The sequence below is a fragment of the Chenopodium quinoa genome, unplaced genomic scaffold (assembly GCF_001683475.1).
Source record: "Chenopodium quinoa cultivar QQ74 unplaced genomic scaffold, ASM168347v1, whole genome shotgun sequence".
NCBI lineage: Eukaryota > Viridiplantae > Streptophyta > Magnoliopsida > Caryophyllales > Amaranthaceae > Chenopodium > Chenopodium quinoa.
In genome coordinates this window covers 1,769,979-1,797,315 of record NW_018742726.1, presented here as the reverse complement: position 1 = coordinate 1,797,315, position 27,337 = coordinate 1,769,979, and the positions used below count along the sequence as shown (strand labels likewise).

The 27,337-nt window shown below is 34.0% G+C and overlaps 1 protein-coding gene across 1 annotated transcript; it reads right to left on the bottom strand.

The window, feature by feature from the left end:
• On the bottom strand, positions 1-27,337 carry LOC110723261 (probable sodium/metabolite cotransporter BASS4, chloroplastic). The gene is made up of 14 exons (XM_021902604.1): positions 26,820-27,337; positions 26,632-26,722; positions 18,496-18,603; positions 18,350-18,417; positions 17,731-17,809; positions 15,596-15,654; positions 15,433-15,501; positions 13,868-13,981; positions 12,679-12,700; positions 11,084-11,151; positions 1,796-1,881; positions 647-776; positions 405-506; positions 1-294 (listed from the first exon to the last, which is right to left on the bottom strand). The coding sequence occupies exons 1-14, from the start codon at positions 27,048-27,050 to the stop codon at positions 223-225; spliced, it is 1,299 nt and encodes a 432-aa protein (XP_021758296.1). The 5' UTR covers positions 27,051-27,337; the 3' UTR covers positions 1-222.

Sequence of the window (27,337 nt, the reverse complement as noted above, 5' to 3'; positions counted from 1 at the left end):
TAAATCCAAGAAACTTTTATAGCAGTACCTTGTCCTTAAAAGGGATGAAACGTATAGATTTTAAGACAGTTATTGCTAAGAATGGAAAAGAATGTACACGAGCTCACACGACCTTCAAGTTTAAAATGTAAACAGAAAATGACAATTAGGCCACAAGGGTGGATCTGCCACTGGCTTCAAGTTGCAGCTTCAGCTATCTTTTAACAGCGTGGTTCCTGAATACTAGGCTTCTTTTGCAAGAGGAACATGATCTCTCTGAAGCAAAAAATTGACAAAAAATGAATCCAAAATGATCTGCAAGATAGCAATATTCCGTAAGGTGGGCATTAGTAGAGCTGTAACAAAGATTTATGTGGGTGTTCCCTCAAAAACAGTAATTTGAGTGAGATGAAACACTAAGCGACCTGATTTATATGTGCTGCAACACAAGGTAGAATCAACAAACCAGGAGCACCCATTGCACTACCAAGCTGATCTACAACTGCTACCATAACAGGCAGGGTTTTCTGCCGGCCAAAATTCAAGCACAATATCAAGCTAAAAACAAAGAGAACAGCTCAAGAAAATGAAAAGCCTTAATAAAGAGATTTTGCCATCAATTTCAAGGCTCAAATACTTGAACTTTGTAAGAAAATGAAAAACTCACCTGGCTTGCAACCAAAAGCAACGCAATGGCGTTTTTTCTGTTGTAGAAGACAGATTTACTACCACCAGAGACGGATGATAAAATCTTTATGGAAAGAGCATTAAAAGCTAACAGAATGATGTGTAGGAGACTGCAACACAAACATAAGTCCTTGTTTCATGACCTAAAAGACAGCAAAAATCTTATGCAAACTATATACTCATGCATGATAAAATTGATATCCTAAAACAAATAGCCCTCCCTTCCCCGGCATAGTCATATTGATGCAGGGACAATCTCACGGTAGATGACTTATTGGGTCAACCCTAAACCTGGCAATTGGACAGTCCTGCAGGTCCAGTTGGGTCAGATCATTTTCGGGTGAGGGGTTCTTCTGATTGGGCTTGTATCAGATCAGTTAGGGTCAGATAAGTATCTTGAATTTGATAGTCACACACTAACCAATATTATTTAGCTGCTTAACTCATTTTTTATAGTAATAATTACAAGGGAATCTTGATATTGTCAGATCATTTTACCAAAGCACAGTATATAACTACCTATGGGTATTCTAACAACCTTTTATTTTGTGGGAAATCATCATGGATTTATAAATTCATTTCCAAGTGGCTGAATTCGTCTAACTGTCTAAGTAAGAGAATGAGCAGAAGATTGGAGGGTGGAGCAGCAAACAGTTGACTTTTAAGATTTAAAGATTTTTAGCCAATTAGATTGAGTAAAAATACAAGGGAAAATGGAAAAATTATAGCACATGTCCAGAAGAATATACACTATTTGAAATTTTATACCAAATGTTTCAAACTTATGGAAAAATGAGGTGAACAGGTGACTGGCCTACTGCCTATATATAGTGTATGTTTTGCTTCGGTCTTTCAAAGTATCTTATCCATCAAGTTTATCATTGCAAAAGATATTACACAGCTGTAACAATTTGCAAATGATGTTTCATTTCTGTAAAAAGAAATCACATTACAAATCATAAAGATAAATAGGCCATCAACAAATTGTCAATGTCAATTAGTAATGCCTATCCAGGAAATATCAACTTAGCAGCACAAGGTATTTATTATCATTTCTGTAAACAGTCAGGAGTAGTTAACAACGTAAGACTTTATACGGTAGAAGGTCAAATCAGACTGGGTTACTTACACTCCAAGGCCTATGGCCAGAAGGAAGCTTGTAGGGTTAACCGTCAATAGCAAAGACCTAGATTTGCTCACTTGTATCCATGGGACCTGATACCATAGATGGGAATCATGACAAGTAATTAGTAATATGGCATGATAACATTGATAAGAGCCAGCCTCAACTTCTAATGTCATTTTTGTCAATAGAAAAATGTGTGAACCTGCCACAGCAGCTATAATGCAAAAGGTACTATTGGATGCATTTCATGTTCAATACAAAATACATAATTCTGATAAAAAGAATCCAAACTGGCTATAATTGGGGATATAATACGAATAATTAAAAATAGAATTTATATTGAATAGGTAGTAACACTTGGCTTTGTAACTTCACCAGTGAACGAGTAACTGAACTGAACACGATGCTACTTATACACATATTTTTCAAGACGGTAGAAACATAGCCTAACAAATAATGTCGTGAAAATAATGCTTCAAAAATTAAATTTAAAAATTGAGCTGTGAAGTAAATAAAAATATACAAAACCTGAAAAACCTACTTTTTACACAAATTTCGAGTATAAATAAATAAAGACAGATAATAAAGTAACAAATACTCCCTCTGTATTTTATTAATTACTTGTTCCACTTTCTTTTTACGGCCGTATTTTATTACTTGCTCTATTTCCTTTTTTGGAAACCTTTCACAATATTTAACTAATTTCTTCTCTTCTAATGGACCCCCAACTATCATACTTTAATAATTCTATATTCTCTCTCCTCCCAACTATCATACTTTATTCTTCCACCAACCCCACTTCCTACGTATTTTATTACTTTCTACCATTTCTCCTTAAACTCCGTGCACGGAGAAATAAGCAAGTAATAAAGTACGAAGGGAGTAAACTTTAATTGGTATTTGAATTAGGTACAATTTCTGTATAATAGTTTATAATAAACTAATTCCTCTTATTCTGTTCCACAAATTGATATGACCTAAGTTTAATCCGGTTCGAATGTGCTTGATTGTATCTGACCAAGTCAGCATGAATTTAATGTGCTTGTTTACTGTTTTATGAGCTCTTGAAGGAGGAAGGGTGTACTTATAGGAGATGTGAACCCTTTTGTAATAACCCAAATATTAATAACCTAAATTGTATTTGATTAATTCAGATTATTTATTTGGATGAGCAAGAAGATAATTAAAATGGGTTATTAAAATGATTTTAACCCTAATTAATTTATATAATTTAATGTAGTACACTAGTAAAACTGCCGTGCGTACATATTGCCCACTCGAGATAGTGTCACATACACAATTTAAACTATTTTGGCGTGAGAGCATGACAAGGTGTTGACCCAACATACTGAATATTTTTGGTATTGGATTGGTTTATGGGAATACTTGGGGACACAACTTACAAAAAGCAATGATCTCTTGCCTCACATAACTTATAAAAAGCAATGATCTTCAATACCACTACATCACCGAATTAAAGCATACCAGAGGTAAGTACCCTTCAATTCATTACCTCTTCTTTTTCTATTATTTCTATCTCCAAATGAAGCCCCTCATGAGTCTGCTTTAAGATTTAAAAACTTTGGTCATTTCATCATCAATCAAGGTCTTCACGAAGCCAAATAACCTACAGTAAGTATTTTTCATTGAAAGCAATTTTGTCTTGTTCCTGTGAACTTTGTGATCATCAATAATCAATTATCAAGGTCAGTCTTAATATATATGCTCCAGCCACTCCATATTTAATGCTTGATATCTCTTTTTTTTTTAATATAGTCACCAAAGGTAGGTTTATACTTTATAATTTTATCAGTCACAAAATTTGTATATATATTCTGCGTGAGTGCATGACTTGATGATTTCCTAATCCCTAGTGTATTGCTGTATTGCCGTCCTTTTCTTTTCTTTTTTTTTTTTTTCTTTTTTTTTTCCCCTTAATCGCTGGTGTCTACAATTGAAATTTTTAAATATTATATTGCAATGTAAGGTGAATTAAATTGATCACAAGAGTCATGATTGTCTTTGTTTGGTAACTTGCAGTACCTTTGGTTCCCTAATACTCGTTAATTTCCACTCAAAAGCTAAAGAAATCTATTAAGTGAAACACATACTGTATGTATTTGCTGTAACTGGATTTCTTTATTTTCAACATTGTTTCTATATGCACACATGACAATCAAAGATGTTGAGTCATGATGCTAGTTATTGTAAACTTATCATTTTAAGACATGGTTGACTTGAAGATTTGGAGACAACCGTCGCGATGTGTCAAGATGCTAGTCATTATGAACCCATCCGAGATGTTAAGTCAGGATGCTAGTTATCACGAACTTAATATCTATTGATTGGTTTAATGAAGTAGTGAGGACAACGGTTGGCATGCCAGTCATATGAGCCCATCAGGGATGTGAAGTCAGGATGCTGGTTGTTATGAACTTGACATCCTAAGACTCGATTAATCAAAATTCCAATATGAGAAGCCATGACAGACTTGTAGTATACGTGCCATGTCAAGCACACTCTAATGACTTTCGCATTTTTAATTTTTTTTGTGTTTTGTTTGTAGTCTTTGATCATAGTGCACATTACTGAATCCAAAGAAGGCTCTCGAATTTAAATTTCTCTTGTTGACCAAAAGGATGATGACCCTAAAACTGGCACACGTCTACAGATTCGACAATCGTTGCAACGTCCACTTGGGACGTGAACAAACGTCCACCATGCAGTAAAAAACTTCTGCATATCATATTTATTTTCTCTAATAGTCCTCTAGGCAAAATCATAATTTGTGCCTAATAAACCTGAATGCTCATTAGCACAAACTTTAACCAACTTGCCAAGAATGTTTATAACTTTAATTCTTTATTTTTGTTTACTAACTTTTCTTGTGTATAGTTGTAGTGTTTTCTTTTTGCATACCTTGCCTTGTAGCTTGAAGATTGGAAGCATGAAAGAGTTGGGCTTAGGAGCGATTTAAGCTTCGAAAACCTTGGTGAGATTGTAAGATTTGCTCTATTCCAATTCAAGCGACATTGGGTGAGGCCCTTCCTTTTCCTACTCTTTATTCCCTTATGTGTGCTTAGATTAGGTTGTAGCTAGAACAAAGTTAATGATTCGAGGATGTATGCATTGGTTCTATGGAACCTGGTGGTCGTTGGTGCTGTGGCCGAAACCTTTGTTTAACTATTGGGATTTAATTGTTTTGCATGCTTCTTCGAATGTTTTTCTTTGCTCCCTAAAAAAAGAAAAAAAAATGAAAATTTGAAAAAAGAAAAAGATTTTCTTTTGTTCAAGACAAACCACGTGAATTTTGTTTGCTTCATTTTAAAATTGGGCATAACAAAAGATGGACTTGTGTGTTTAAATTCCTTTCTTCTTAAGTATTATGAGTTTGCACGCTTCGGGATTGCCATTGGTTGACTCTAGGATACGCTTACGTTAAAGTAGTCGTGTTAGAACTCGCAAGGCCCACCAAACCTAATTTCATTTGTTTGTGGTAAGAAGGTGTTGCTCTTATTAAGGGATTTGAAGTCTTAAAGGTAGTTTTTGTAACCCAATATGAGTTTCCTTATTCAAGCCTTCAACATTCTTGTATGAGTGGCATAGGATCTTTACCAAAGCATGCTTAAATCGAGAACTTAACATCTAGATACCCGAGATCACGACCGAACTAAATACAGGGAGGACAAAGGCATTTTCCTTTCGGCGACTATTTTTGTTTTTCAAGGAATAGCTTTTATTTTGTTGCTCCTTTGTATTTTTGTTTACATTTTCCCCTTGCTAGCCATGTTGAGCCTATCCCTCCTTATTTATAAGCACATTACAAACCTCATGGCCCTTTATGTTTCATTTTTCACCCTTAGAATTGTGAAGCTTTTGTATCATGAAAGTTTGTATTAACTTTAGTTTGAAAATTTGGAAAGTGATGGTTTGGAATGGAAAGTGAGGTTGTGTTTTGTGAATATTTACGTTCAATAAAGCAAGTGCAAATTTAAGAAAAAGTTGTCCATAGTTATAAAGGGCAAGGACAATGCAATAAAGTTGACAAAATCAAAAGCTAAAAAAAATGGTCAAAAAAAATGAAAATGAAAAAAGGTGAAGAGAAATTAAAGTTTCAATAGTAGTCTTGCAAGTTGGTTAAAGTTTGTGGTAATCTTGTTTGAAAATTGGAAATGTTTTATTTTGAAATAGAGGCTTGATCACCCTTTCCTTCACAATTAGGCTTAGCGCCAATTTCCAAATTCTTCCACACCTTTACCCCCTAACCTATATTACAACCCTCTTAAAGGCCTTTTGACTTAGGTTAGTTGAGTCACTAGTTGGTGGAGAGAGCTAGATTTCAAGCATGTGGAGGGAGCATGACCATAGTATAGAAATGCGGCCAATATGTACTGGATTTCAAAGCTACCGATCCGAGATTTGCCGCTTTGATGCGGTGTTTTTTAAAACGTCGAGATTTTGGCCGATTCAACCAATAGAAACTAAATTTCGCCCGCATTGACCGATATTATATCACAGCCGGTTTATTTTCGATGAAGTTCTTGTTTTATAAAGGAAAAGAAAGGGAAAAAAAATGGAGAAATCTCCATTAAAGTCGTGAGAGTTCTTTGAGCTGAGGGTTTTTTTTTATTTAAATAAACTCCCTCAATTGGGGATAGTGGTGTAGAATTTTTCTTTATTTAAAATCAAACATCCCCTCGTGGATACTTTTGTGGACCTCTCCACTTGCCGGGTTTTTAATTTATTGCGTACAACTCTAGACGTAATATGATGGACTCCTTCGTATTCCTATTTTTTTTAGTGAAGTTCAAATTTTTTTAGGGTTGATTAATTATAAAATTTAGATTTAAAATAAAATAAAATTCTATTATATAGTTTTTTATTTAATAAATTTAAAACAAAATTCTGCCGCTACAACCAAAACCCAGCCCGCGCCTAACGCATCAATTCCGATACCGTGGTACCGCGACCGTTTCCGCTATCGCGACCAATACCACATTTTTATTCTATGGCATGACTTGGTAAGATGTCGGGTTCCCCTTGTCTTCATTGACTTATCTTTGTTTAGGCTCCTTTGTAGAGTCCAGAGATGCTAACTTGAAGGGTGGATTTGAATTTAGATGAGAGGACGCGGTAAGAAAGTTTGGAATGCGAGGGGAGTGGAGCATGTTAGAGTTCTCTATGCTTAGCATAGTTTATCCTTCAACCAACCTTTGGTATCTTCTTGCGTGCTCACTTCTATTGCTTACAAACCTAGTCATTCATTTATGCTTGCTATCTTTAAAAGTTCAATTTGATCATGATTTGTGTAGTGATTGTTGTTTCCCTTTGTTCCCTCTTTTCTTTGTTTTGGTTTGTCTTGAACATGTTTTGCAAGAGTTATGGGTTAACCTCTTTAAAACCCTCACGAGAGCATACTCGTCCTCATTAACGATTTTAGGGTTTAAATGGCTTGTTGCTTTTGTTAAAAGCAACTACGATTTCTCCTTTTCTTTCTCTTATTTGAATAACTTGATCATCCTCTTTTGTGTTTTACCCTTGCTTTGTTCCAGGGCGAGCAAAAGCCTAGCGTGAGAGAGTTTGATGAGTGACATTTATGTCACTCTTACACCAGGATTTATGCTTAGTTTTTCTTGTTTCCTTAGGTTTTTCTAGTTCAATGATACTCTTGTGGCACTCTCGTTTATTTAATGAAGAATATACATGTTCATACTTATTTTTAATGATTTTTTTATGTATTCTTTCATCATTCCCTTTCTCCTGTAGTCTTGTTGCCTTATTGTAGGTTCCATGGCATTCTGAAGCACTTAGAGGTTTCTAGGTGAGCTTTCAAGTGTTCAAGAAGGCACAAAGATTAAGGGAAGAGGTGAAGAATAGAGAAGAAAGCTTCACAAGCTAGAGGTTCGCCCGAATCAAGAGGTTCGGCCGAATTGTTGAAAAGTTCGACCGAACTATTGAAAAGTTTGACCGATCTTTCGAGCAAGCTGTTTGATGATTTTTTATCTTTGGAGGTTCAGCGAAACTGTCGAAAAGTTCGCCCGAACCTAGCACAAGGAAGTGCGACCAAACCCACCCTCTGTTCGACCGAACCATTGCCCGGTTATATAACCTAGTTTTGTATGGGCTATATAAGCTTTAAGTGAAGACGTTAACTTAGCTTAGCTTAATCTTAAGGTTCTTAGCCTAATTCTAGAGAGAGAAAACACTTAATCACATGATTTTGGATGATTTGTAATCAACTTTTTTAAGATTAATGAAGCTCTATTAGTAATTTCTTTCCCTTAACTCTTTATTTACTTGCTTTATTTTCCTTATTTGCTTGTTAATCATGTTGATGCTTGTTAATTTGTTGATTAACCTTGTTGGCATGATTAGTGAGTAGTCCCCAACTAAGGGGATGGTGGTGGTGTAATTGGATCTTGAGCATGTTTTAGGGTTTGGGATTAATCAATTTGTTATTAAAATGCTTTATTTTCCATGTTTACCAATTACTTCTCTTGAGTAGCCAAGAGTTGGATGGATTGAACTACATTATGACGAAAGTGTAATCTAGGAATGTCCATTGAATGATTTGTTTGAATTGTAATGAGCTTATGGCAATAGTGTAGGTTTGTATTTGAGTTGAGAAATCAATTAGCTCCGATAGGTAGCTAGATGGCCAATTGACCATATTGGTATAAAGTTAGCACCTTTGTGACATATTAGTAATTTATTAGCACTAGTGACAAATTGGTATAAAATTTAATAAACAATGTCATATTGGTATAAAAGTTAACAAGATGTGACATTTAAACCTTTTTTTCTTGCCAAAGTAAGTGCTTATTATTATTTTAGTTTTAATATTTGAAAAAAATTTCGTTGTTAATACTCATTATTAACGACAAATAATTATCTCCTCCACGCCCATGCACCTAAGATTATCAGCAAATAATTAAAAAAAAATTGTAAGATCAAACAAAAAACTCAAAAAATGAAAGGAAAGATAAATTCTTTTGATTTAACGTCTCGAAATTGGCATGTTAGTTTAATAATTAAGAAGTTGGGAAAAAATTTATTTATATATAATATTGAATATTGCAAAAAAATTGAAAGCTCAATGTAATCTCAAATTATGTAATCAAAGGTCAATCTTATAATTTTTCTAAATTAATTTCTATGCTTAATCATAATTAATCCTCTATATTCTCATACTTCCCTTTTTCCTTCTTTTTTTATTCTTTGGATTTTTTTTTCACATTTAATAATGTTTAAAAAATAATTCAATGAATATTTGAAGCAAAAAAAGGTACAGAAAAAACAATAGAACAAAGTTACAAGAATAAGAATAAATCATGTGTACAATATGCACTTATTATTTTGGTTAGAGAAAGGGTTACATGTCGTCACTCGCTAACTTTTATACCAATGTGCTGTCATTTGTTAACTTTTATACCAATATGTCACCACTTGGTTAACTTTTATACCAATATGTCGCCACTTGTTAACTTTTATACCGATATGTCGCTGACGATAATTTTTATACCAATATGTCACAAGGATGCTAATTTTTATACCAATATGGTCAATTGGCCGTAGCTAGATTGTGTGTTGAATCATTGAACATGAGTTGCTTAGTTCACGCTTTGATTCAATTTCATGCTTTGATCATGCTTGTGTGATTCGCTACACCTAAGCTATTTCCCTTAGTGTTTCATTCTTTGTTTCTAGCTTGTTTCTATTTCCTGTATTAGCATCTTTAGACTTTAGAATACCTAATCTTTATCCCGGACTAGCCTAGCTTAATTGTTGACAATAATGGTATGTTTAGTTGTTCCCTATGTTCGACCCCTATGCTTGACTTATACTCGTATTAGGTTTTTTTAGGTTTTATAAATTGTATTTGATTAAGGGTGAATTGTGACGACCTATTTAATCCCGTATCATCTTAACAATTTAGTTATCCCATCTCTCTTCGTTCCATCTAAATCCCTTTGCATCTAGGTAACAAAATTTACATAGGGCCATAAAATCCTCATCACTTCGGCAAACAATTCGGTTTTGTCAGGAGGTATGCTAAGTCGTGCTATAAATGATCCTCAATCTGCAAGTTACTATGGATCTGATTTTATTTAAAGATAATCTATCTAGAGTATTGACTCTTTGCCTTTTAGTAAATAAGATAGTGTTTCTAGAGTATTGGCTCCTTGCCTTTCACTTAATTGGCACGATCTTACAACCCTTAAAGTGACAATTACTGATTTTAGAGACAGGGTTGACATCCTTTGCTCAAAGTAGATCACAATAAGTCTAGGAAGAGCAAAAAACATGTTAGTAACACTTGTGCTCTTCAGAGACCTGGTGCTAAGAAAAAACATGACATTCTTCTTAAGAAAGGCAACTCTAAACCGACGATGGCTTAGAAAAAATTCTAGTAATGGAGAATCTGATGTCAATTATAAGCATAAGTGAAGGAGTAAGAGGCTACCAAACATTATTGATGTAGAGGACAACGATCTAAACCATGAGAATTTCCCCGCCATTCCTACTGACATACAACTTGTAAGCCTCAACCTCTTTTTTCTCTCTTTTTAATGAATCCTTTTATTTTAGGATGATGAAGACTTTGAAAGTGTTGTTGCTGACTCTTTAGAGTGTTGACCCAACATTTTGTTTGTACCAAGAAGACCAACTTCTGGCAAGGGAAAACTCAATTTTCTAGGGTTTTTACTTTTCAACAAACTTGAGTAGCAAAGAATTTTTGAAGTAATTCTATAGAAATTTCAAGATATTATTTTTAAAAATTCGAGGATCTTTAGAGACAAAATTGATGATACATGGAGAGAAGATTTTGGAGAGTGAGAGGTTCATTATTTAGTTTGTTGCTTGAGTTTCCATGTTCTAAATTGCTATATGTTCCATTCTAAAAGAGAGAAACATTGTCTTTTTATTCACAACTATGTCATTAATGACAAGCGTTCAATATCAACTTTTAGATCTAAGTTAGTCCATTAGTCTATATTTGTTCTCATATAAGCATATATAATGTTCTCATATAGGTATATATAATGTTCTCACATAGGGACACATTCTAACCGGATCCGAAACCCTATATATTTTTAATTCACGAGTGTAAAGAACTTTTAGGAAGGGAGGTAGTATAATGTAGGGGCAAACTCAAAATTATATTATATGAAATCAGAAAGCTATGTCAACATAATAGAGACTTCTTAATAGGAAATTTGATTTTAGCTTTAAGTAGTCTCCATTAGTTATGGGGGCATATGAGAAGATAAGGGCAAGTTCCGAACTTACAAAACCAAGAAAAAGTGCACTCATGTTTGACAGAAGCTTGCGGTTACTATCTGCAAAATCTGCTACACCTGACCATCTCATAATGACGACATAGAGCCCCATAGTCAATTAATGTATAAAATAATCAATGAGATTAGTAAAATAGGATAACCAAAAATTACAAAGAGATGATACAAAAAAGGAAAGGTACAGTATGGATGTATGCTATGGAAATTCAAATAACATGAGATAATAGGATACCAACGAGTCACATGCTCACACCAAATAGACTGTCCCTAAGGAAAAATATTGTCCCTTTAAGTAGCGGAGAGGCTTTACAATGGCAACCCTCCCAGGATATAACAAATATACAAAAAATGTACTTCCTCCGTTTCTTTTTACTTACAATAGTTTGACTTATGTTACTATTCACAACTCTACTTTGATTAGCTGTGATGATTTATAATTAAGGAAAAGATAGCCATGAGGGAAGTTGTCAGATTTGCCTCAATTTATACTTCCATAATATCAAAATTTGAATTTTTTTTTAACTCACTGATAATTAAAGATTCTAACAATTGAAATAAATGCATTGGCAAGCATGAAATGAAAAGCGTTGCAAGTGAAAATCAAACGAGAAAGTATATTTTTGGAATGAGCTAGAAGTCCTAGAAATTTATCATTTAAACGCAAAAGGGATAGTGAAAAGTTATGCATATAGTATATATATAGTTGCTTCACATTTATAAACGAAAAAGATCAGCTCATAATATCCAGCATCAAAATTAGCAACAAAGAGTTAAAAATAAGACTAGTATTCTCCGCAAATTGATTACGAAGCACGGGCTTACTCAATAATTTCATTTAAATTCACATAGCAGTTGGCAATCCAATAAGTATTTCACAACACAAAACGGCTATCGGATTACAAGACAAGCAAAACGGCCAGCATCAAAACTAAGGTTATAATCTCTTCAACTTTTATCAAGAACTTACAGCTTATTTATGAGCATAACTTCTTATCTTCATATTCTAATTGCTAAATCTCTTTAAATTGGTACCACTAAAATTATGATGTTTGGAAAATAAATAAATAAAAACATATTACAAGACTCCACTTGATATTGTTCTTATTTACAAAGTACAAATATGGTCAATGTTTAGTCAAATAAGAAGGCCACACGAGATCAGACCTTACAAAAATCAAATCAACCTTCTTTCAAGTTAAGGGGACAGCCAAAATAGTTTTTACAAATTGACTACAAAGTATCATTACTTAAACTGATGTATACACTGTAACTAACACTGAAATGTGTTAAGATATTATAACAGAAATTTAAATCACTAAATGTATGAATTAAATCGAAGTAAATATATTTTAGATAAATATTTCAACAAGACTCCACTCCTTCATAAATTGGACTTTGCTGCTTCCTTGTAATCGGTTTCAAAGGTCTTGATTTTTTATAAAATCTTTATTTATTGACTAATGTAGAAAATTTCAACAAGATATAATCATCATCTACAGTATACTCTGTGGAACAGAAAGGAATATTATCTACACAGAAACACACATACAAGATCAAATCTTTAAGAAAGATGATGAAGGAACTCACCCTTGAACAATTCTCGGACTATCTGCAAAAGAAGATTAATCATACTTCAGCTTTAGTAATAGAAGTTTGGCTACAGTTTTAATCACAATCACTCCAGGAAAAGAGAAATCAGTTACATATGGAGTTGTCCACAACAAAGAAAGAATTCTGAATCAAAAGCCAGAAGCAAATACTTAGCAACTCCTAAATCTACGAAGAATACCCTGGCTCTCCTTGGTCTGTGCAAGGGGAGAGGCCAGAACTTCATAGTCCAAACATTTCACTTCTTTTTTCACACAAGTGATCCATCATGTCCTCTTTTGGTGGAACTATAAGATTCACAGTTTTTACAGTCAATTGAAAGCTGCTTCTTTGTTATGTAGGGGTCACACAATGTACATGCTACCCACTTCCCCCCCCCCCCCTCACCCTCAACTTTACAGGGATATCTGCTCCATCATAGATAAGTAAAATATCAAACTGCTTAAATGATAAGTACCTTGGTTATACTTCCTCCGTTCTTGTTTAATTGCAGCTTTTGAAAATTTACACTATTCACGTGCACAACGTTTGGAAATTTACACTATTCACACTCTTTTAATTGTCTTTTGTGATTTATACATTGGAAAAAATATAGTCATTTGGGATCTTGTTAGACTCGTGCACTCATCTCGAAATATATACTTTCAGATTCAAACTATCAACTTTCATAGTTTTTACTGAAACATAATATAAGATATTAATGTTATAAAATGTCCATTGGCAAGCATGAAATCCTCGATGTTGAAAAAAAAAAAAAAAAAAAAATTGGAGGAAGTATTTTTTAAAAAAAAAAAAAATTGTCCAAAGTATTCCCATTCAATATTATTAGCATCCATCATTCTGTCTCCTTAGCAGAGTCTTCTCCCCAAATATCCATGTGCATGCAATACTATCTTTTCATGAAGCATATGAATGTACTCAGATGTTACAAATACGATACGATACAGTACATATATTAATTGACCAATACAGATATTTTCAACAATACATAGAATTCCACATTAGGTTTGATATATATCAACCATCAACATTTGCAATTCAAACCTCGCAAATAGTATGATGCATAGCAAAGTTTTAAGCAAATGGCAATAAATCCTTAAGCCCTGCAGTAACCATAATAAACTAGCTACTACATATGTCCAGCAAAATTAGATGAGAAGAAAAGTACCTTTCCCAAGATCAACGGAATCAACAGTGTGATAACAAGGCTCCTAAGTAATTGGTTAGTTGGAATGGATATGCCAACACCAGCAGCTACATATTTTGTGATTGTAAACGGCACCTAAAGAGTAAAAACAGGGAGTTTTAGCAGCAAACTATGAACACTTTTCTGGAAAAAAAGAGTTTAAAATATGCATAGATGTTTAGATACATGTGTACAAAGTGGACACATGCACGCAAATGCAAAGACATAGGATTTGGGTGTTGGTTTGCAAGTGTACAAATTTTTAATGATAAAAAACATATTTGGCCAACCACTTCTCAGTAAGAAACTAAAAGGCAAAAAATGGAACTGTCGTGGGAGCCTTTATATTATGCAAAGGACAAGCCAATCATATGGGAAATGAAAATTATATTATCACCACTAAACCCAGTTTTTTCCTCTCACTACTAAATACAAATTGATGGGTTCAGCGTATTAAGAAAATCCCGAAAAGAGATAAAATAAACAGAGTCCTATTACTTGAAAAACATAGACTGAAGACTGAACTATATACAATGTTCTTACAATGACTCTTTCACAGTTTCACCCTCCCCCTATTTTCCAATTTTCTCCTCGCCTACTCTCTCCTTGTAAGATTATTCACCAGAAAGTGAGCCATCTCAAATTACAAGAATCCAGAACTTGTAAGAAAACTGGCAGACACCAACCCCCCCCCCCCCCTTCTCTCTTTCCCAATCTTTCCTTGCATACTGTAGGAAGTGAGTCATCTTGATTTACAAGAACCCAGATCTTCTGAATAACCTGGCAGAGACAGCTTTGTTAAAATTGACAAGAGACCAAAATAAACACCAAATGGACATATAAGGCCACCAAATCAGCTGTTTCATACACATAGCTCTACAATTTCCACCTAAGAAACTGGCAAAACGCAAAGCTTTTAAATAGGGACAATGGGAATACTTAATTAGCAGGACACTTATTTTCTTGCTCTTAAAAAGAGCTCCACTGGGCAGGCCAAATGGCCTGGTAGAAAAGACTGAAATTGATAGCACACATCCAAAAAAAACCTGAAAGAAAGCTAAGCTTCAACCTACTGATTCCATGAACGATTTTCAAAAGCTCCATGTGTCAGTGTTTCCCTTATATGATTACAACCTTACAAGTTACAAGTAACCACAGTTATCACAATCAGCCTTTTCCAAATTGATCAAATGTTTGAATATTTTTCCTAAATTCCTTAAAGTGATCAAAATGTTCAAATATCTGCAATCATGTTTGAATCAACTATTGACGATCTTTAGTTGTTTATGATAAGCCACTCTCTCCCAATGATTGGAGATCAGAAAAGACAGAAATAACCATAAACGACAACAGTTTGTAAATATTCATAAAAGAAACTACAGTTTATGTGTTGCAGATGGTGGTCGAATTACGAGGTCAAAAAATTCTATAAATCATATTATAAGCTGCTAAGATATACAATAAAAAGGCTGCAATCTGCATAACAAACATATCAAAAACCAACGAATGAGAAATTTTATGACGGTGAAAAAGGTTACACAACTTACAACTAAGATTCCTAGTAAGTTAGATATCACGGTCATTGCCAAAGCCAACGCAAAATTTCCCCCAGCTAGCTGCATTGTTCCAAACAAATGTCATCTGATAAAAACGCATATGGGTTTTTATTAAAAAAAAAAAATCAAACGAACGTCAAAAGCTTTACCATACTTGAGTAAGTGAAACCCCACTCGACAATGTAGTAGGCATGCAGGCAAAAAGGGCTAAACCTATAAAAAGTACAAATTAATATATTTGAACAAGCCAAATACAATTTTAAATATAATTATAACTGCCATATTGGAGGCTCCTATGTTACATGGACTATTCATGTTACCTCAAGTACCCATGTCGGACCCTTGACACTTGGATATGAGTATGAAACTTGGACACCTCACTTTTAGTTCAAAATCATGGATTTTTCACAAAATGCTACTGCCTACTGTGTTACTCGAATTTGGAAAAAATGCCGCCATATCTGGGTATGAAATACTGTCTGGATAAGCTAGTTTACACTCAGGTATGCTAAGAATGCTAACTACTCTAACCATAAGTCAGCAAATATAGCCCTAGCACAGTATTAACAAGGAAAAGACAAGCACATCTATAGGGAACAAAATTGTTAGAATAGGAAATATTCTACAGATTATATGAAAAAAATTTGTATTATATTGACGATTTTGTGCTTCCATAAGGACTCGATGTAATGATACATGTTGAAGACATACAATTCCTAATTTACGGAATTATACACCATTTTGCATGGTATCGCAGCCTAACCCTACCTTCCATATACATTCTTTTTCTCCCTTCCGTGCAATACCTTTCTCTACCATAACTTACGGTCTTATGCCGCTGCTTCAGCATGGGCAAGGACGATGTCTCTTCTACTCCTACTTCTTCATTGCCTACCTTTCATCCTACACTTCCTTTAACAAATCTCAAAAATCAGGTTCCCCTTTCTCCTAATACTGAAAAGTCCAACACTCATCTTATAAAGGTATCCTCGTTCAAAGCTAAAGAAGGAATCTTGCATGCATGAATGCTGAATTACATCCAAACCTCTGCCCCTGAACATTTAAACATTTCACCACAGTAAAGCACAAATCAAAATCCCATTTCACATAGACAAAATAGAAGACCTTGCTCTAAGAAAATACTGACCAGATGACCGAGAAACAGCAATTCTATTTTAATGCCATGAAAACTCCTCCCCTTAAATATATACTTCATCTAATCTAGACATTTTAGAGCAACTCAAATGGTTGTACTAGGGACTTGTTTGCAAATTTCAAAAGTCCAAATCTACTAGCTTAACCATTGGAGTTAAAAACGAAAATCAGCTTGGGCAAGTTAATTTGCTTGACATAAAGATAGAGAATGCTAGCCTAGTATTCATTGACATGTGGAACTAAACTAAATAAAAAACTAGTAGCTAACCACTGTGGTACAAAACAGCTTAAATGTAAATTAAATTATAATATTATGTGGTAAGGCAAGCTAATTCAACAATTAGCTTACCATTGGAGAAGCTCTAATAAAAAAAAAAAACTAAAATCTCCCCAATAAAAAAAAAAAAAAAAAAAAAAAAAAAAAAAAAAAAAGAAATTCAGAGCTTTTTAGGTGATGAGATGGGAAAAGGTAATAGAGTAAGGCTTAATAGACCCAAAAGGCCAAAACCCTACCTTATGCATGTTCATCACAAACTTTAAACCTAACCATGAGATGACAAAGACATCTGAGGCACAAATTTTAACAAACTGAGTGCCTAATTTGAGTATATGAGTTTTCCCTTGTCATAGAAAACTTTCATAGTCCTCATCAATTAAACACAGAGGTTTCGGTAAATTCAAGGAGGTACACACACCAATAAGGTACTAAGGTCATTAAAAAAATCCTTATTAAAAAACCATACATGATTTCTCTAAAACTCGTGCCAATTTGGTTCTCACAAGAAAAAGAATTATCACAAGACTCATAACCATTTAGATACCTTGGAGATGCTCTCAAGACACCTCGCGACACCCAAAAAGAATCCTCAATACATACAATTAATACAAAGAGATGCTCGACTAGAGGATTTAATAAAATTACTCAGCCTGCCCAATGAAAATATATTGTACACCTACTTCAACCATTAGGTCCTCCCGAAGAGAGCTTCTCTGGGAATACACTTCTAACCCAGTAAGGTCTATGTCTCATTGTCTTACATATCAGCTTATATTTTGATATTGTATAGCAAACATGATTCTCACCATAAACAAGTAGACAGTATACTAAATGTAAAAAAATTTGAAAACAAGTACCAGTCACAAATTCTGGAGGCTGAAGATTAAGTAGCAAAATAATCCTTGCAAATGCTGGTGTCAAGAGCAAAATAGACGCCTGCATTAACAGATAATTAAATTACTAACACAAGAAACTACTCACAATCCTGCATATTCAATTGATATCAAAATTACAAAAACTTCAGCCAAGTGTCAGCACATTGCCATGAAATAAATCAATTTAGTCCAAAAGATTACAAAAACTATAACAAACACTTTCATCATATATCACTGAACTACATTTAAACAAGCAGATAATACAGAAAAAAGGAGCCATTAATAAGGAATTTTAAAACCAAACCCAGCTATGCTTCAAATTGAATTCGAAAAATAATCCAACTTGTGATTTATCTACAATATCTAAAAAATGTCATAGATTTGTTTAGTTAGGGCAAAAATGCAGGAATTATACCTTCCCTGCTACTAATGAAGCTGATTACCTAACCCCTCCAAAATAAGTAAAACTCCTTGTACTTTACAAACATTTCTTACTGTAACATAACCAATCAATTTAAATTTGACACTTCCTGAAATATGTAACTCCAAATTACAACGAAACAACCACCTACACAATATCTTAGTTATTCAAGAGACATACCAAGCCAAATATCCCAACAGGCCATGCTTTGGTAGCTGCTCCAATTTCTTGACTACGTAAAGTTAAACCTACAAATCAGAAACAAAAGAATTCCATCAACAAAACAACATGAAGTTCCAGGACAAAAAGTACCAACCCTAACTCACCTGAAATTATGAATATACAAAACGTGCTCAGTTTTGACATGTAGTACCTATCAGCAGCACAGCCAAGGCCAGGATTTGCTAGTCCGAGAAAAACACCGCCAATAAGAGCTGCAAAGTTTAAGAAGAAATTATCAGCTCCCACGCAACTTCAGACACATGTTAACTAAAAGGAAATAGATGAATAGATATAACTAGCAACTATTTGAAAATGATTACAAAGGACATAAACCATGCAGAGACATATGCAGCACTATTGAGCTAAAAAGGGACATGAATTTATTTTTTTTAAAAAACATTTTCAAATAGAATTTTTTTATAGTACCCCCAGTTTTTGCATTTTCTACATTGGAGACAAAAGTAATAACAACAACAAAGTCTTAGTCCCAAAACAATTTGGGGATGGCTAACATGAATCGTCATAAGGAACCATCCAACAAAGAAAAAAAGGACATAACAAGATAACTGGTAGAAAAAGTTTGATAAAAGGTGTGTAGAGTGAGAAAAAGAAAGAGCATCCCAGTGAATTTAAGAGAGTTTTGAACGAGTGCCAAGAATAAATTTATTGTAAAAACGTGACAACAAAACAACATAATGGTTTGAAAAAACTTTAGCAAAGGAAATCCATAAAGTTTATAAAACACAAATTGAGTAAAATAATAAAAGTACATGCTAAGATAAAATAAACAAAAGTATATATATAATCATGACACGTCGTTGACATGAATTTTCTCCCTCCACACCACCCTATCCAACACCATATGTTCCTCAATCCCCAAAACACTCATACCACTGTCAATCACACTCTTCCAAGTTTTCTTAGGTCTTCCCTTACCCCTCGCGGTCCCAACACTTTGCAACTCTCCAAGCCTTCTTACCTGAGCCTCACTTAGTCTCCTTCTTACATGGCCAATCCACATTAAGCGATTCTCCCTCATTTTGTACTCAATCAATGTAACCTTACTTTCCTCCTAATTATCTCATTCTTCAATCAATCCTTTCTTGTATGGCCACACACAGTGGCGTATCCAAGTTTTAAAATAAAGCTACATAAAGGAATTTAGATAACATCATGAGATGAGTCTAATGCTAAATAATCAACATATAATTCAAAGTTGCAAGATAAAACTCTACATAAAACTCACACCATCCCCAAATTAAATGTCTATTTCACTTTACGCGATATTTGACCATCAATATGTTGACAAAAATTATATAAAGTTGATATTACTTCGTCTAAACAGCACATTATTGAAACAAATCCAACAATATCTTAATATACTAGTATTTTTTTTTTTTTTTGTATATATTAATGAGAATTAAATATGTAGTAAAGGTTATTTATATTTGACTATGATCATAGAAACAAGCGCTTAATTTTGAAAGTGAGGGAATAATAAATATACCTACAAGAGTACAGGTGATTGATAAATTGCATATTGCAGTTTGTATAGAGCAGTTAATTAAAAATCTTTGATGGGAACATGAGTAGAGAGAGTTAGAGGAGATAATATTTCGTATGCTATTTGCTTCAATACACTTATTAGATTTTAATAGCTACCCACTATCCTTCTATTCCCTTATCTATATATGCTATATTTTGTTAATTCAAACTCATCAAAAAATAAATAATTAACATGATTTGAGGGGTATGCAAGTGCATAGCCTCAATGTTAGCTACATCCGCCCCTGGCCACACATCCATCACAACATACACATCTCCGCGACATTCATCTTATACACGTGGCAATGCTTTTCAACCAACATTCTTGGAAGAGGGTAACATGCTTTACTGAAAAAAGTAATTAGCATTTCAAAAAATAACTCTTTGTTGTTATTTCAAAGCATTACATTACTTATTCCCCAAAATCCATTGTAGAAAACAGTGAGGTTAAAAATTTAATAAGAAAACAAAAATAAGCTTTTATTATAAATACATTCATTCCCCTCCCCTCATTCGTGACTCCTAATGGAATAACCCACCACGCTACCCTCACCCCATTTCCTATCACTCAATCTTTTATCCCTCTCAGCATGATGGTTGTCTGATTAAGAAGAACCCTAAAATCATTAATAAAGTTTTAATTATGAGGGCAAGTCAAATTTATCCCGGAAGATGTGAGACTTAAGATTATGTCAACTATTAATTTAAGGCCCCTTGTTTGTGAAACTGTACATTAATATGGAACACCATTGTTTATGATTTATTTAATCTCTCCCTAGAACACTTTTGGTCCTATAATCCTATATAATTGGTATCCAAAGCTACTTCCAACATCTTTGAGATTTCTTATCGAACTAAAATTAAAGTGATTAGAATCTCGGGCACAACAACGAAAACATGATCTTTTTTATAATAATATCATGTTGTGAAAATAGTGTCTGATCATTATCCCTTTGGTAGTTATTATTGTATATACATAATATTTAAAAAGATGATGATGGATAATACAGTTTTATGATATTCTACATTCTCGGTATATTCTCTTTCTCTTCCCTCTATTTTTCATCCGTTCTCTCTATTTTCATAATACGCTATCAGCACCATTGCTACAAAATATTATTATCATCGAAAATCAAAGACAAATCACAAGGGAAACGCATCAAAAAGAGAAAGTAACATAGAGAATTAAATCACTGCAATCATCTATCATATAAGTTTACTTTGTATTATGATTATTTTTGTGAATGATTAGTTTGTTGATCGCATATCCGAACATGTGTTTATTTAGCATTACTCATACTGTCATACAATAATATTTCTTCATTAACTCAGTGGTAGTGGTTATATAGGCTTTATTCCATTGTCAATTTCTATGCTTATAATCCTACTATGTTCGTCCATATCAATATTTTTGTTCCAGATTATGTGTATTTTGTTTTAATTTTGTTTGTTTCCTACTTAAATTATTTAATAGTATTAGATTTTGTAACTTTTTATATTATTTGCTGCTTTGTGATTTGGTAATTGTATAATTGTGATGATCACCAATTGTTATTGCATATGTGGTCATAATTATTTTTATTTAATTTTGTTTTCAATTTGTTTGCTTTTGACTTTAATTGTGTTTAATTTAATACACATCATTTTTTTTTTATTATTGTTTTAACGTGAGTGTGAATGATTGTTATAGAACTTGATTTTGATTAGTTTGTATGAATATGTTTATTCATTATAATGCCCTAATTTTGATTATTATCTTGTATGGTGAATAATGTCGAATTTTGCCAAACTTGAATTTGTGGCACTTGATATTACTGGAAAAAAGTATTTGTCATGGGTGTTAAATGCTGAAATATACTTAGATGCTAAAGGGCTTGGTGAAACAATCAAAGAGGGTAATAAAGCTACATTGCAAGACAAAGCTAAAGCCATGATATTTCTTCGCCATCACTTCCATGAAGGGCATAAAAATGAATACCTCACTGTAAAGATCCAAAAATCCTTTGGAATAGTCTAAAGGAAAGGTATGACCACCAAAAAAACTATTATACTTCCTAAAGCTTGCTATGATTGGTTAAACTTCGAGATTACAAGATTTTAAATCTGTTAGTGAATATAATTCAGCCATGTTCAGAATAACTTCTCAATTAAAATTATGTGGGGAGAAGATTACAAATGCAAAGATGTTAGAAAAAACATACTCCACTTTCCAGGCAAATAATATTGTCCAACAGACTCAATATCGAGGGAAAGGTTTTAAAAAATATTCTGAATTGATATCTTGTTTGCTTGTGGCCGAGCAAAATAACGAGTTGTTAATGAAAAATCATGAATCTCGTCTTATTGGCTCTACTCTTTGTTTGGATTGAAGGAAATGGAGGGAAAAGAAGGGAAGAGAAATGGAGGGATGGATTATCTTTCATTTGGATAACAAATAAGGAAGGAAGGGAATTAGAGGGGAGAGAAATGGAAGGATAAAATTGTAAGAAATTAATCTCTCCAACAATGGGGAGAGATTTGAAAGGAAAACTCATCTTTCTTCCCTCCCCTTCCTTTCTCTTCCCTCCCCCTCACCTCCCTTCCCTTCTTTTCTTTCCCATTTCTTTATCCAAACACACCGTGAAGCGAATGTGATTTCTCATGATGGGAAAGAAACACAAAATAAAGACTATTCTAGTAGTAGTGGTCGAGGACGAAGGTCGCGGTCAATGGCGTGGCCGTGGTCGGGGACGTGGATATGGTAGAGGTCGTGGAGGTTACTCTAAGAGCTCACATTCCCACCGAAAGTGGGAACGCAAAAATGATAAAGTTGAGAAAGTCAAACATGATCCTAATATTTGTTTTCGTTGTGGGGTAAAAGGCCATTGGTCTTGTGTGTGTCGAACTCCAAAACACCTTGTTGAGCTTTATTAAGAATCACTAAAGAAAGGAAAGAAGGTTGAGACAAATCTTGTACTTGAAGATGGCGAGGCGATGCAACTCATCTTGAAGTTGCTGATTTTCTTACTACCCTCGAAATAAATAATTGATGATGTATTGGTTATGTTGTATGAATTTAGCTATAGAACTCTAGTATTTACTTATGTTGATTATATTTATATTTCATGCACATTATGATTGTAATATGATTTGATATGTTTCATGAGATATTGTAATATTTTAAATATTTTATTTTATTTTGATGATGTGACATATTTTTTTATTATTATTATTTTGGACATGTTTAATTTTTGTGACATATTTTATTTCTTTGAATATATAGTATGAATACTCCTCAAGTTTAATTGGCAATAAATGATGAACAATTGTGTCTTGCTGATAGTGCAAAAACTCATACTATACTTAAACATAAAAATTATTTCTCTCAATTGATTTTGAAAAAGATTAGTGTGAGTACTATATCGGGTAGTACAAATATAATTGAAGGCTCCGGAAGAGCTAACATAATATTGCCTGGGAACAAAAATTGAAATAACTGATGCATTATACTCCCCATTGTCTCAAATAAACTTGCTAAGCTTTAAAGATATTCATAATAATGGCTATCATATTGAGACAATCAGTGAAGGAAACAATGAATTCCTTCAAATCACTAATATAACCCTAAGGCACAAAATGTATCTTAGAGAAATTGCCTACATTTTCTACCAATTTGTACTACACAAAGATCAATGCAATGGAGACACGCACTATTGTGAACCAGAAGTTTACTGATGATTTCATTGTTTGGCATGACCGGTTAGGTCATCCCGGTTTAATAATGATGCGAAAAATAATTAAGAATTCTTATGGTCATTCATTGAACTACACAAAGATCAATGCAATGGAGACACACACTATTGTGAACCAGAAGTTTACTTATGACTTCGTTGTTTAGCATGACCAGTTAGGCCATCTCGGTTTAATAATGATGCGAAAAATAATTAAGAATTCTTGTGGTCATTCATTGAAGAGCTGGCAGATTCTTCATAATAATTTTTCATGTGTTGCGTGCTCGGAAAGTAAGTTGATTATACGTCCATCACCAGTTAACATAAATTATGAATCAATTAATTTTCTGGAACGTATACAAGGGGATATATGTGGGCCCATACGCCCCCCATGTGGACCATTTAGATATTTTATGGTATTGATTGATGCATCGACTAGATGGTCACATGTATCTTTGACCTAGCGTTTGCGAGATTACTAGCTCTATTGATTAAATTAAGAGCACATTTTCCGAATTTTCCTATCACTAGTGAATCTACTTCTCAAGCTTTTAATGATTAGCATGTCCATTGGGATAGATGTTGAACATCCATTAGCACATGTTCATGCACAAAACGGTTTGGAAGAGTCATTGATTAAACGTCTCCAATTAATTGCTAGACCGTTACTTATGAAATCTAAACTCCCAATTTCTGCTTAGGGACATGCTATATTACATGCAGCATCACTAATTTGCATCAAGCCAGCAAGTTATAATAAATTCTCCCCATCATGGTTTTTGGTCGGTAACCAAATATCTCCCACTTCAGAATTTTTGGATGTGCAGTTTATATTCCAATAGCTTCACCCCTACGCTCTAAGATGGGTCCTTAAAGGAGGTCAAGAATATATGTTGGATTTGAATCTCCATCTATAATTAGATATCTTGAGCCTACCACTTGCTGATTGTCATTTTAATGAGTCAGTTTTTCCAACATTAGGGGGAGAAAACAAACATGTGGAAAAAGAAATTGGCTGAACGAGTTATCATTAGCTCATCTTGATCCTTGAACAAAGCAATGTGAATTGGAAGTTCAAAGAATAATTTATTTGCAAAGTTTAGCAAATCATTTGTCAGACTCGTTTGCTGACCCAAAAAGAGTGACTAAGTCACATATTCCAGCTATAAATGCTCCATTCAAGATGGATGTCCCAAAAGGGCAAAATGAAGTTGCTAATGAGTCTAAAGCACGCCTGAAGCGTGGAAGACCAATAGGTTCCAAAGACAAGAATCCTCGAAAAAGGAAAGGAGCAATGGTTGATGATGGCCAAAATGATGATACAATTTCTGAAGAATCTACAGAAGATACCATAGACATGATACAAAAGGTAACTCAAGTACCTAATAATGAAGAAATTTCAACAAATTATATCATGTGTGGAATTACATGGAACCGAAACTAAATCGACGTCGATGATGCTTTTGCATGCAATGTGGCATTAGATGTCATGAATGTTAATGAGGATCATGAGCCAAAGTCTATTGATGAATGTCGACAAAGAAATGATTGGCCAAAATGGAAAGAAGCAATTAAAACAGAATTAAAGTCTCTTGCAAAAAGAAAAGTATTTGGACCTGTAGTCCATACACCGGAAGGTGTAAAGCCAGGGATTTTCGTGCGAAAGAGAAATGAAAAAGGTGAAGTTGTGAGATATAAGACACGATTAGTTGCACAAAGATTCTCACAAAGACCTGGTATTGATTATTAGGAAACATATTCTCCTGTGGTGGATGCAACTACTTTTGGGTTTCTCATTAGTTTGGCAATAAGAGAAGGACTAGACTTACGCCTTGTATGGCCCACTAGATAATGACATTTATATGAAACTCCCAAGAGCAAAATCTAGTTCTCGAGACCAATTCTCTATTAAATTGAATAAATATCTTTATGGATTGAAACAATCTAGGTGTATGTGGTATAATCGTCTTAGTGAGTATTTGTGGAAAGAAGGCTACAAGAATGATCCTATTAGCCCATGCATTTTTATAAAGAGATTTGGATCAGGATTTGTTATAATTGTAGTGTATGTTGCTGATTTGAATATAATTGGAACTTCTGAAGAGATTTCAATGACAGTAGAATGCTTAAAGAAAGAATTTGAAATTGAAGATCTTGGGAAAAAAAAAAATTGTTTGGGATTGCAAATTGAGCACCTAAAGAATGGAATCCTTATGCATCAATCAACATACATAGACAAGGTTCTCAAAAGGTTTTCTATGGATAAAGCATATCCATTGAGTAATCCCATGGTTGTAAGATCACTAGATGTAGAGAAGGATCCATTCCGCCCTCGAGAAAATGATGAAGAGATTCTTGGTCCAAAAGTACCATACTTAAGTGCGATAGGAGCATTAATGTACCTTGATAGCCATACTTGACCTGACATATCGTTTCAGTAAATTTATTAGCAAGGTTTAGTTCATGTCCAACTTGGAGGCATTGGAATGGGATTAAACATGTACTTCATTACCTCCAAGGTACGAAAGATATGGGTTTATTCTTTTCTAAATTGTCCAAAGAAGATTTGATTGATTTTGCATCTGATCCACATAATGCTCGATCACAAACAGGATATATGTTCACCTATGGTGGTACTGCCATTTCTTGGCGATCCATGAAACAAACCATAGCTGCTACTCCTTCTAACCATCCTGAGATTTTAGCTATTCATGAGGCTAGTCGCGAATGTGTATGGTTGAGATCGGTAATTCAACATATATGAGAAGCTTGGGGTTTATCTTCCGGAAAAGAAGCACCAACCATTTTATATGTTGATACCCACGTGTTTAATTTTCTTTTGTTTCAAAAAAGAAATTAAACACTTGGGTATCAGCATAATCAAAATGATAAAATTCCCATATAATCATAAACTTAACCTAAACAATCAAGACTGAAATTACATTTTTACAAAAGCAAAAACATGAGAAGAAAAATTGACATTACCTAATGGTAGAAAATTGTTGCTAGCAATCTCAATCAACGGCCTCGCCCATTTCAACGCATCCCCAGATTGTTTACCTTCGCCATTATCAGCCTTTATTTAATTTTAAAAAAAAAAAATTAATACCCACCAATTTTAAGACAAAAATCATAACAAATAATTCAACAGCTTAGTGTACAAGGATACATACAGAATCAGAGGATGCAGCAGTGGCACGGATAGACGATAACTGATATCGCGATTGCAAATGAAGAACCAATGGATTACGAATGGAATGAAAGGGATTGAGGCATAGATTAATCTTGGGAAGTTGGGAATTGAAAAGGGTAAGTTGAGCAGGAATTGATGGAAGAAGGAGTGAGTGTGAGTTTGAGGGAGAAACTGATATTTTGTAATTTAGAGCTTTGACTGTCCCCGCCATTTCCTTACCTTGAGCTTGAGGTGAAGTGAGAGGAGGAGGGGCTGAAGCCTGAAGGTAGTCGTGTACGGTGGTTGCTGTTGTCTACTAGACGTCCTTGTTCCATATGTCAAGATATTTTTAGGGAGGGAGGAAGCTTTGATCAATCGTCTTCTTAAGGGGCAAAATTGGCATATTATTAGGATGAAAACGGTTAAAATCGCTTCTTTTGTTTACGAATACCTATGAATGAATACAGTAAAAATTTAGTCCATTTTATTCCAAGATCTCCAATCTTTATCTAGTAGGGG